We start from the raw sequence: 13,351 nt of genomic DNA, 5'->3' as shown, positions 1-13,351 counted from the left end.
AGAGCAAGAGGATAAGATATGAGAGAATAGGACCAATCAAGTGTGATAGTGACAAAGTGTGTATGCAACCGGATAAGGTAGCAGAGGTACTTAATGAGTACTTTGCTTCAGTATTCACTACAGAAAAGGATCTTGGCGATTGTAGGGATGACTTACAGCAGACTGAAAAGCTTGAGCATGTAGTTATTAAGGAAGAGGATGTGCTGGAGCTTTTGGAAAGCATCAAGTTGGATAAGTCACCGGGACCGGACGAGACATACCCCAGGCTACTGTGGGAGGCGAGGGAGGAGATTGCTGAGCCTCTGGCATTGATCTTTGCATCATCAATGGAGACGGGAGAGGTTCCAGAGGATTGGAGGGTTGCGGATGTTGTTCCATTATTCAAGAAAGGGAATAGAGATAGCCCAGGAAATTACAGACCAGTGAGTCTTACTTTAGTGGTTGGTAAGTTGATGGAGAAGATCCTGAGAGGCAGGATTTATGAACATTTGAAGAAGCATAATATGATTACAAATAGTTAGCATGGCTTTGTGAAAGGCAGGTCTTGCCTTACGAGCCTGACTGAATTTTTTGAGGATGTGCCTAAACACATTGATGAAGGTGGAGCAGTAAAAGTAGTGTACATGGATTTCAGCAAGGCATTCGACAAGGTACCCTGTGCAAGGCTTATTGAGAAAGTAAGGAGGCATAGGATCCAAGGGGACATTGCTTTCTGGATCCAGAGCTGGCTTGCCCACAGAAGGCAAAGAGTGGTTGTAGATGGGTCATATCTTGCATGGAGGTCGGTTACTAGTGGTGTGCCTCGGGGATCGGTTCTGGGACTCCTGCTCTTTATGATTTTTATAAATGACCTGGATGAAGAGGTGGAGGGATGGGTTAGGAAATTTGCCAATAGGACACTCAAAGCTGCTGCGCAGGATGACTCTGTGGTTACGCAGGCATATGGTGCATTGGGCATCATCAATCGTGGGATTAAGTTTAGGAACCGAGAGGTAATGTTGCAGCTATATAGGACCCTGGTCAGACCCTACTTCGAGTATTGTGCTCAGTTCTGGTCACCTCACTACAGGAAGGATGTGGAAACCATAGAAAGGGTGCACAGGAGATTTACAAGGATGTTGCCTGGATTGGGGAGCATGCCTTTTGAGAATAGGTTGAGTGAACTTGGCCTTTTTTCCTTGAGAGGCATTGATCATGTGGATAGTCATAGGCTTTTTTCCAGGGCTGGAATGGCTAGCACGAGAGGGCACAGTTTTAAGGTGCTTGGAAGCAGGTACAGAGGAGACGTCAGGGTAAGCTTTTTTTTTTAACGCAGTGAGTGGTGAGTGCATGGAATGAGCTGCCAGCGACAGTGGTGGAGGCGGATACGATAGAGTCTTTTAAGAGACTCCTGGACAGGTACATGGAGCTCAGAAAAATAGAGGGCTATGGGTAACCCCAGGTAATTTCTAAGGTAAGGACATGTTCAGCACAGCTTTGTGAGCCTAAAGGCCTGTATTGTGCTGTAGGTTTGCTCTGTTTCTAAGTGAGGAAACCTGGGATCTAACTGCACAAGGAGGTATCGAGGCCCAGATCTTGGAATTACTGATTAGTTTTGAGAGATCATGGTGTTAAATGCTGAGCTGTAATTGATAAAGAACATCTTGATGTATGCATCTTTGCTATCCAGATGTTCCAGAGTTGTGTGTAGAGTCAACAAGATAGCACCTGCTATCAAGTGTATCATGAACGGAGCTTTCTACTAACTGAATATTTATCAAGCAAAACATGATTACTGTACTCTTAAGGCGAGTTTTACTTAACAGGGAGACCTGCTAACAGTTATTTTCAGATGTAAACTTACGCAAAAATACAATAGATTTTATTTATTTATTTAGAGAAACAGCACAGAATTGCCCCTTCAGGCCCTTTAAGCCGCAGCACCCAGAAACCCCCTATTTAACCCTGGTCTAATCACAGGACACAGAACATAAACATAGAAGAGTACAGTAGATGGACAGGCCCTTCGGCCCACAACATTGTGCTGAACCAGCTGAGTAGGAGCAAAATCTAATCCCTCCTACCTGCACAATGTCCATATCCCTCTATCTTCCTTACATTCACCTCTCTTAAAAGCCTCTAATGTATTTGCAATAATCAATGAACCTACTAACCAGTAATCTTTGTACTGTGGGAAGAAATAGAAGGACCCGGAGAAAACCCATGTATCCCAAGGGGAAGACATACAGACTCCTTACAGACGACATTGGGATTGAACTCCAAATTCCGCACCTGAGCTGTATAGTGTCATGCTAACTGCTACGATACATTTTAGGAAAAAATCTGTCAAAGGGTACGGGTATCAGATAAAGTGCAGAATGGTGGGACTGTAGACAACAGATTTGCATAATAGAGAAAAAAGGATTAATGGGGGAAATGAGCAAAAAAACTGGGGGAGGAGAAATAAAATAGAAAATAGAAGATAGTACATTTGGTGACTGTCAAACAAGAGGTGGTTTAATGGTTGAACAGATTTCTATGCAGTTGTAAAGAGAAGAAAACTGCTGAATAATGTAGTATAGTCTGAGGCAATATAAAGGGTCTATTCAATCCACGATAGTTTTTCTAAAATAATGAAGACCTGTCTTCCACAGTCCACGAGCAAAATCTATTATAGAAGTCTGCTGAAAAATGCAAATGTGCTAGCTGCTCATGAAAGGATGGAATACTAAAAACAGAAACAGAACTGCTCACTAGGCTAATCAACAAGTTTCAAGTACTGGAAAAATATTAGATCAGCGGCAATAATAGATTTGAAGTTTAAAAAAATTTAGCATCTTAAAAAATTATTACTGTGCCAATGAAGCAGTTGATAGCTTTTTCAGATTGCTAAATTATTTAAAAACTGGAAATGTTGTGTACTACAGGAAGATTCTCCTCAAACCACATTCATGGTAATCAAAAAATCTCACAATTTTTCATGGCTCTGGACTAGCATTTCTTCTCATTTTTGCTCAGCTGCGTGGACCAACCATTGCTTTGAGCAGGAAATATTTACAAGGCCTGAAAACTGCACAGCATACTAAATGTTTTTTTTTTGTAATATATGTAGAATGAAAATTGTAAAAATCACATACTTTTGATTTTATTAATTGGAATGTATAATGGAATACAGCAGAACAAAAAAAAAACTTTCACATTTCATAAACTTTTTTCATCTGTCTTTATTCCAACTGCATGGCAACTAGGCTATACGTACAGGAGACTTCAATTACTGTGTGGCCATGCACCTATGATGTAGGAAAACTGATACACAAGTGCAAGCCGTTGTTCCATTTCCACTTACTACACAAAGGACTGAAGAAAGTCAAAGCAGCAGCCAGTAATCTCCCAGGAATGTGACTGGACCCTTTTCCACATTCAACCAGTTTGATACCACATGGTTTCATGGTGACTGCAGTAGTAGGCATTTTTTCACAGTTCAATAAAGTCTTGAAATTCCATTTGACTTGGAGTGGAATTTGACACCCACAGAGGCTAAAATCAACAGTTTTACATCAAGTTATTAAGAACCCGGGTTGTATGGGGTGTCCAGAGAGGGGTAGCACTTTTGATGAAGGGGCTTGTCGTGTTCATTCTGGGCCAGCTCACTCACCTTTGGATCCCACCAGACACTCAACTCTCACCCGTGGCTCCAAGTTGCTGCTCTCATGCAACAGTGGCCACACCCTGATACACCTCTTTGACAGGTGGGCTAAACCAGGTGAGGGTTATCCCACTGAGAAAGGGACATGCCTGTCCTATTATGTGAAGTCAGCTCAGGTGGACTGAGTGGATGAGATCTACATGAGATCCAACGGCCAGGAACGCTGTACTGCAACGCTCCATTGAGAGCAAAGGGCATGACGAGGCACAAAATCACGATCATCCAGTGCAACCAAGGATGACCTCAGTTGTGGTCATGAGTACTTGTACCACTGGACCCAGATTTCCAAGGTTGAGGAAGCGCAACTGCCCCAGTGCAACGGTTTTCCACTTGATAAACTCATCAGACACAATGGATGACTATCATTAAGAACTCAATCTAATCCAAGCACACAGGTGAGGAATCCCATGAAAAACCAATGCAAAGTTTGTGAAATAACTGTAAGGTGCATGGGAAAGAAACGGAAGATGGCAGATGAAGTTGTATGTTCATTGAATCAGGTTCAGTCTAGTCTTTAAAAGGAACAGATACTAAACAGCTGATAATAAATCCAAGAGCCCCTCTAGGTTCTCCAAATCCAGAGCAACAGACACACAATATCAGGCAGTATCTACGAAGAGTATGTTCTCGGGCCAAAATGGCCATTGTTTATTTCCCTCCATAGATGCTGCCTGACATGCAGAGGTCCTCCAGCATTTTGTGTGTGTTGTGCGAAACTGCTAATATTCTGCAGTTAGGTAGAGTTGACTTACATACATTACTGTACAAAATTCTTAGGCACATATATATTTAGCTAGGGTGCCTAAGACCTTTGCACAGTACTGTGGTAAATTTATGTATTACACTGTACTGCTGTCACTAAAATAAACACATTTCATGATATATGTACGTGATGATAAACCTGATTCTGATACAGGTCTCTATTGAGAGTACAAAGAGGGTAGGGAGAAGGGAATCATAGTTGGGAAAAGGTGAAGGGAGAGAGGCAGAAGCGGGATGACCTCTGCTTTACTGAAGAAATCGGGACTGCCAGCAGATATATTCAAGACAATTCTACCTCAGATGCTGGTACCACCAAGACTTTACGAGCTCCCGAAGCATTTAACAACCATGCTGTCTCCCTCTGTTGCGGGTTGTGAGCATCACATCATGAATTTGACTTACTTTGTTATAATGATAACCAACATCCAGCTGAACCCAGAGATATAATGGTTAGTTTCGATGTGATGTCCCTGTTCACAAGAGTTCTCACTGATGTCCTGCCATAGGGTCCGAATGTACTCTTTTCTATAGATGCTGTCTAGTCTGCTGAGTTCCTCCAGCATTTTGCATGTATCGCTTGGATTTCCAGCATCTGCAGATTTTCTCTTGTTTGTGTACAGTATTATTAAATTATGTATTAGTTCTTAATTGTTATTGACGGAGGGACTGATCCAGTATAACTGTACGTTTTCTTTTGATTGTCTAACTGATCAAAATCAGCACAGACACCTAGAGCAGATAATGGACTGAGTTCATACAATGGTGTCGACAATTGCATCCTCCAAATCTTCATTTTCATTGTAACATTCGAGATGATTGTTGATATTTTCACATTCTTCATAGTTCCTAACTTGTTAGGTAGCGAAATTGTTTCACTTTCACTCCCAGCTGTTTCTGGCATCCCCAAGCTGAATGTTTGAAACCAGTGTGCAAAACAGTTCTGAATTGACTTACTGTTTATTACTGCTTTTTGAACACAAACACAAGCAACTGACGCCATTTAAAAACTCTTTGCTCAAAGCACAGTGTAGTGTCTAACAGCCACACAGGTGCACGTGTCTGACGCTAGTTAGAAACTGTTCGGCAACAGTCTCCTGCCCCAATTAAACGGCATAATGTCCCAAATAAACAGAGGGAATTCTTGGTTTGTTTTAGTTCTTTAAGAGTTGTCCTAAATAGGCTGCTGCCCTGATTAACTCATGGCCCAATTCATCAGAATCCACCGTATATATTTCCAGTTTCAATGAAAGCTCAGCAAACAAAAACAATACCCGTCATTACTCTTTTGAGAGAATACATTATAGTCCATTTGTATTTGAGCTGTCAAATATCTACATATCTTTTATTGCATTTCTTAGGCTGTAACTGGGTAACAATACATGCTTTGTGTAATGTACATACACATGCAAAAAGCACTTAAGGAGTAACAAATCACAAACAAGAGAAAATCTGCAGATGCTGGGAATCTGGGTAACACGCACAAAATGCTGAAGGAGCTCAGCAGGCCAGGTATCATCTATGGAAAAAAGCACAGTCGATGTTTCGAGCCGAGACCCTTTGGAAGGGATGGCGAAGAGTCTCCACCCAAAACATTGACTGCACTTTTTTCCATAGATGCTGCCTGGCCTGCTGAGTTCCTTCAGCATTTTGTGTGTGTTGTAAGGAGTTTCGAGTTAGGTATTTAGAGTTATATATCTGAAAACACACACTCAATGTTTCAGGAACAGCTTCCTTCCCTCTGTCATCAGAATTCTGAGTAGACAATGAACCCATGTACACTACCTCAATACTTTTTCTCTCTCTTTTTGCATTCCTTTTTTAATTTAATTTGTTATATATCAGAAAATATCCGAAAGGAAGGTGGCGCCAGCGAACAACACTACCAAAGACAACATCCTCAAGACAGTTCACAGAGCAGCTTCTTTCACTTCTTTTGCATCTTTTTACTTCAGATATGGTTCTGCTGCTGTTACAGCCCATTATCTACATTCTGGAGGTGTGTTTTCGAACTGATTGGGTGATCTGGCACTTTGCTGTCTCCGAGAGGATTCCACGAGGCAGCAAGCAAAGTGGGTGGCAGGGAGGCCAGGAAGCCTGGAGATGGGAAGCGAGCCCATGATTGACTCCATCTCTTGCAGATCAAAGCAATGAGGAAGACTGAAATCATCGAAAGGTGTTCAGCGCCATCTACCAGCCTCTCTCTCTCACTCTCGTTCAATGCTGCTGAAGGAAGGTCCTTGCGTTGAGCGATTTCTCTCTCTCCCTCCCTCGATCCTGTCGGAGCATGGTTCCAGAGCAAGGTTTAATCAACGCACTTTGTGCACTGTGGACTCTCATTCAAGTTTATGATGTGTTCTATTTTCCGGTCACTCCTTTTTTCTGTTGCTATTTTTGCGTGATTGTTGAATTGGGGTGGCCTGCAGATAATGAACACTGAGATATGCCTTTTGATTTTGTGTTTTACATTCTGTTTTTGCTCATTTATTTTGTTGCTGTTTGTGTGATTTGTTTTTTTTTCTTGCATGTGAGGTGGTGGAGAATGATATTTTTATTTGAATGGGTTCCACGGTTCTTCTTTGTTCCCTTTCCCTTTGATGATTTCAATCTTCCTCAGCGCTTTGATCTGTGAGAGATGGAGTCAATCACGGGCTCGCATCCCATCTCCAGGCTTCCGGGACTTCATGCCACACACTTTGCTTGCTGCCTCGTGGAAACCTCCCAGAGACAGCAAAGCGCCAGATCACCCAATCAGCCCAGAAACACACCACCAGAATGTAGATAACAGACTCCATCTGTGGGGAAGATGAATCTCAGGGTTGTGTACTGCATGCATACTTTGATAATAAATGTACTTTGAATCCTTTGAATACTTCCTACTGTAATTTATAGTTCTTTCTCTATTATTATATAGTGCAATGTACTAGTGCTGCAAAACCAACAGATTCCACGAAAGCTGCCAGTGATATTAAACCTGATTCTGATTCTCAGTAGGTATGGAGAGATGGAAATTCTGTACTATACAACAGATCCTCTACTAAACGAGACACCACTGGGGAAAGAGAAAGAAAACAAAAGGCAAACGCGCAGTCAGCAGTGGGACACAGAGATTGAACAAGAACACCCTAGAGTGCTGTTCAATTACTTTTGGGACCAGTGTAGTTCTGCATAAATTAAGCACCAATAAAAGATAAGTGGAACTCTGGAAAGATTAAGATGCTTGGGCCAAATGATCTTTTCTCAGTATGTACTTATGAACACATAAAATTATGTTATATTGTTTTATTAATTGTTTTATGATGTTCCCAAAAAAACAATGATCTCACTTTTAATGACTTTATCTCATTATCTCATTTTCTCATTAGTTATTGCTACTTATTTATATTCGTATTTGCACAACTTGTTGTCTTCTGCACTCTGGCTGATCATTCATTGATCCTGTTATAGTTACTATTCTATAGATTTGCTGAGTATGCCCAGAGGAAAATGAATCTCAGGGTTATGTATGATGACATATATGTATCCTGATAATAAAATTTACTTTGAACTTTAACATATAGTTAACGTCTAGCCATATAAACACCGTGGCTACCACAGCAGGTCAAAGGCTAGGAATCCTGCGGCGTGCAATTCACCCCCAGAGCCTGTCCACCACTTACAAGGCTCAGGTCAGGAGTGTAATGGAACGCTTGCCTAGATGAATGCAGCTCCATCAACGCTTCAGCAGCTCGACCCCATCCAGTACAAGGCAGCCCACTTGATTGGTACCCCTTCCACAAGCATCCAATTCCTCCACCATCGACGAACAACTGCAGCAGTGTGTACTATCTACAAGACGCACTGCAACAACACACTAAAGTTCCTAAGGCAGCACCTTCCAAACCCACGACCACTACCATCTAGAAGGACGAGAACAGCAGATAGCTGGGAACACCACCACTTGGAAATCCCCCTTCAAGTCACTCACCATCCTGACTTGGAAACATATCACTGTTCCTTCATTGTCACTGGGTCAAAATCATGGAATTCCCTCCCAAACAGCACTGTCGGTGTACCTACACCTCAGGGACTGCAGCAGTTCAAGAAGGCAACTGATCACCACCTTCTCAAGGGCAACTAGGGATGGGCAGTAAGTGTTGGCTTTGCTGGCGATGCCCACATTCCGTAAATGAATAAATAAAAAAATATAGAACAGTCAACAACTAATTCTGAAATAAAAATATTATTCATAAGCTTCAATTTAAGGGCAGGTTTTATGGCATTTAACAAGAGAAAAAAAATGCATTATGCTGGTTATTAATAAAGAAAGAAATGCCAAGTCAGACTCAAAGCTTGAGATTGACCAGGAGGCTTGAAAAGAAATATCTATATATTTACTTTATATAGTGTACATGCAGTGTTTACTGATCTCCGCTGACCTGTATGCTCTGGGAGGTTTCTTCAGTGGCTGCAGTTTCCATTTCTCCAGAAGGCATGGGTGTTTTCAAGGTTTGCAAGAAAAGTGCAGCTTTCTTTTTGCGTTCCGCCTGCAGCTGCCTCTCCTTGCATTCTTTTGAAGCCTGTGCGAGCTTCTCCCTTGCAGCTGCTGCCAGTCTGTCCTCCAGTTTCTGTTTAGCTGCAAGGAGCAACAGAAAGCACTAATTATCTTATACATGAGAGATTCTGCAGATGCTGGAAATCCAGAGCAACACACACAAAATAACAGAGGAACTCAGCAAGTTTAACAGCATTAATAGAAAAGAGTAAACAGTTGACGTATCAGACCAAGACCCTTCATCAGTACTGAGAGCGTAAAGGAGGGAGGGGAAGGCAGATAGTTTGAGGTGATAGGTGAAGCTTAGAGGCTGGAAAGGTGAAGAGCTGAAAAGAAAGGAATCTGATAGAAGAGGAGAGTGGACAATAGCAGAAAGGGAAGGCGAAGGGGATCCAGGGGAAAGTAATAGGCAGGTGAGAGTAGTAAAAAGTCAGTGGAGAATACAGGAGGGGGGTGGGGGGTGGAATTTGTTCACTGGAAGGAGAAACTGAGTTGGAGGCTACCCAGATGGAATATAGGATGGTGGAGGAGTAACACCTTAGAACAGGAAAAGTGGGCAACTAGAACTTTTAGCATGAAGCCAAAAAAATACACAACTGTTTCCTTTTTAAAAAAAATACATATGTTGTTTTATAGTTTGCATAGAGCTCCACCTTTAATAGAAGAACTGGTGACACTAAGATAGAACTGATGTACAAAACATTAGTGTAAATTCTTAGTCACATAATAGGACAGCAATTAAAATTTAAAACACAAATATTTAGATATATTATCAGCTCAATTGCCAGGATTTTACAAGCTAAACATACGAATCTTTAATTAGTTGTGTACATTTGCATTTCATTATAGATTGTGGATAATTTAGCAATCATTTGATTAAAAAACGGCTCGATGCCAGAGAGCAGATTTCTACATTTTTGCATACAAATTGCAATCAGCAAGTACAAATTCTAGCAAGCTAATGAATTACTGAGAAGATGAAGATAAGAAATTAGACATAATATCTTTGATTTGGTGAAAACTCAACCACTAACAAGATCAGAGAACCCGTTGATCCTCTGAGTAGTGGAGTCTCCAAAGGACTGAACAAAACTTCAGAATGGATACCAATACTGGGTGTTTATTAGTTCAACCAGCGGACAAAGGTGTGAGAGATATCCCTCTGCCACAGAGAACCTAGTTTAAACCAAGCTTCACTGTTGGAATGGAAAACTCTTTTATCTTGGTCAGTACAGAGACCTCCACCATGGATAGTCCCAAACTTGGCTGCAAAAGGAGGAGAGAGGGGTATGGAGGCTAGCTGTTGTGTGTTTAATGTTTCAGTAATATTGGAGTAACTGTGTTTGTGTGTGTGTGTGTGTGTGTGTGTGTGTGTCTATATATATATAGATAGATAGATAGATTAAGCATTCTAACAATTCATTATCATCAGACACCCTCACCTAGGTGACCCAGCCATGGTTGATCAAGCCATGACCTGCTACCTGAACACAAGTCGTGGCTTGATCAACTATGGCTGGGTCTCCTGGGTGAGGGTGCCTGATGTTGAAAGATCCAAAGCACCCGATGGCCCCAGCTATATCACTGATGATGTGTTCTGAGCATGGAGAGGTGTATTCTTCAAATTATGGGTTACATGTAAAAATACACAAATTGCACGTCATCACACAACCACGTGATACATGCACATCTTGCTCAAAGTAAACACAGAGTTAAATCTGTATTCCTCGACTCCTGATTCTTCCTTTGAATTAGTTTAAGGTTTTAAAGTTACAAAACATAACACTAGCAACCCCATCCCGGAAAAACCAGTACTACAGAAACATCAACAGAAGCTCAAAAGACCTCATCCTTGGGAGAGGCAGGGTCTTCAAACATGGGCTACAAGCTAGGGTCAATTTGAAAGACTGGCCCAGGACAGGGGACTCTGGCGAGCTGCTGTCGGCGGCTTTTGCTCCAGGAGGGGTAACGGACTAAGAAGAAGTGAAGCAATAAACCCTCTAGTTAAGGGCAATGACATCAACCTTCTAGTATCACGGAGTCTTAGATTCGCACAGCACAGAAAGAGGCCCTTTGGCCCATGTGTCTGTCCTTGTCATCGGTTACCTGTCTATACTAATCCCATTTTCTATATTCAGCCTTTAGCCTTCTCCCAAGTGTGTCTGCAGCCCTCAAATCACTAAGTTAATTGGCCACTTAAGTACGAGCTCTGTCTGATAAACTGCTTCTTGGAAATTCAGGAGAAAATATATTCAAACCAAGGACATGATCTGTCATTGAAGAATGGCGGAAACAGTTCAGAAAGCCAAACAGCAATCAGGTTCCATCATTCATCAGGACTGGAAACACAAGGTGAAGAGAGATGGAAAATGAAACCATAAGACATAGGAGCAGAATCAGGCTATTCGGCCCTCAAGTCTGCTCCACCGTTCCATTCTGGCTGATTTATTATCCCTTTCAACCCCATTCTCCTGTCTTCTCCCCATAACCTTTGACACCCTGATGAATCAATAACCCACCAACCTCCACTTTCAATATACCCAATGGCTTGGCCTCCACAGCCTTCCATGGCAATGAATTCCACAGATTCACCACCCTCTGGCTGACGATATTCTCCTCATCTCTCTTCTAAATGGACGTCCCTCTATTCTGAGGCTGTGCCCAGAACACAGGGTGCAGCCCAAGGTTATCAGGTAACAAAGTGGCATAAGGACAAGGTGAAACAGGGACACCACATTTGTTGGGAAAAACAGTAGGTGGAGTACTTTTTAAACGCAAACAGGAATTCTGCAGATGCTGGAAATTCAAGCAACACACATCAAAGTTGCTGGTGAACGCAGCAGGCCAGGCAGCATCTGTAGGAAGAGGTGCAGTCGACGTTTCAGGCCGAGACCCTTCGTCAGGACTAACTGAAGGAAGAGTGAGTAAGGGATTTGAAAGTTGGAGGGTGAGGGGGAGATCCAAAATGATAGGAGAAGACAGGAGGGGGAGGGATAGAGCCAAGAGCTGGACAGGTGATAGGCAAAAGGGAATACGAGAGGATCATGGGACAGGAGGTCTGGGAAGAAAGACAAGGAGGGTGGGGGGGACCCAGAGGATGGGCAAGAGGTATATTCAGAGGGACAGAGGGAGAAAAAAGGGAGTGAGAGAAAGAATGTGTGCATAAAAATAAGTAACAAATGGGGTACGAGGGGGAGGTGGGGCCTTAGCAGAAGTTAGAGAAGACTTCTCCCCCTCCCCCTCCAACTTTCAAATCCCTTACTCACTCTTCCTTCAGTTAGTCCTGACGAAGGGTCTCGGCCTGAAACGTCGACTGCACCTCTTCCTACAGATGCTGCCTGGCCTGCTGCGTTCACCAGCAACTTTGAGGTGGAGTACTTACATGAAATGTTTAAGTCAATATTAAATCCCAGGGGTTGTAACACAAGCATGTGGAAGATGAAGTAATTTGAACTTACTATGTGTATTATACAAAAAAAGTTAACATACAAGGAGCGTTTGATGGCTCTGGGGCTGTACTCAATGAAGTTTAGAAGAATGAGGAAGGATCTCATTGAAAATCTATCAAATATTGACAGGCCTACATAGATTGGATTTGGAGAGGATGTTTCCTACAATGTGTGAGTCTGGGACCAGACAGCACAGCTTCAGAATAGAGGGAAGTCCACTTAGAACAGAGATGAGGAGGAATTTCTTTAGCTAGAGGGTGTCCCCTTCAGCCCGTAGAATGATTGCATTTCTTACTTTAATGGCGAAAAGATGTATCTTACAACATTGGAAAGAGCTTAATGCTCCAACTACCTTTTTTCGGTTTTCTCAGATGATATTATGCTTGAATCTGGAGAAAATTAGAAGCAATCTTTATGACTCCTTATTTAAATTTGAACAGACTTGGAGATCTTTTATTCAATATTTTCATTTAATGTAATATATACCCTTCTTGTTTTTTTTTACTGTTTTTAATGGAGGTCGGGATTGAGGACGTGATTTTAAGTTTAACTCTGTTTGGTTTCAAGTTAGCCCATTGCTTTGCTTTGCTTTTAGTTAGTTGCACGGTGGGTTTTTTTTGGGGTTTTTTTTCCTTTTCTCTATTGATATATATATAAAATTAGTATACTATTACGTTACCTTGGTATGTTATGTTTAAATTACATTGTTTGTAGTATTTTTTTTGCATTAATATCTTCTGTAATTTTATTATATTCTAACAGTGTATTAGTGTCTATATGGCTTACCTTTTTGTATACTTATTCAATAAAAAGATTTAAAAAGAAAGAAAAAGCTAGAGGGTGGTACATCTATATTCCAAGGAATAAAGTCCCAACCTATTCAATCTTTCCTTATGACTCAGGTCCTCCAGACCTTGTAAATTT

The 13,351-nt window shown here is 41.7% G+C and overlaps 1 protein-coding gene across 4 annotated transcripts in view; it reads right to left on the bottom strand.

Annotated features, from left to right (window-relative positions):
* Positions 1 to 13,351, bottom strand: part of sfswap (splicing factor SWAP) — a 189,788-nt gene that overhangs the window by 66,117 nt on the left and 110,320 nt on the right. For all 4 annotated transcript variants that reach the window (XM_063074057.1, XM_063074058.1, XM_063074056.1 and 1 more), the window contains exon 13: positions 8,863 to 9,059. In XM_063074057.1, coding sequence (XP_062930127.1) covers positions 8,863 to 9,059 — 197 coding nt within the window. The remainder of the gene's footprint in view (positions 1 to 8,862; positions 9,060 to 13,351) is intronic.

Source organism: Mobula hypostoma, chromosome 21, assembly GCF_963921235.1.
Source record: "Mobula hypostoma chromosome 21, sMobHyp1.1, whole genome shotgun sequence".
NCBI classification, from domain to species: domain Eukaryota; kingdom Metazoa; phylum Chordata; class Chondrichthyes; order Myliobatiformes; family Myliobatidae; genus Mobula; species Mobula hypostoma.
Note: the sequence above shows the minus strand (reverse complement) of the source record. Positions and strands in the feature narration are given on the sequence as shown.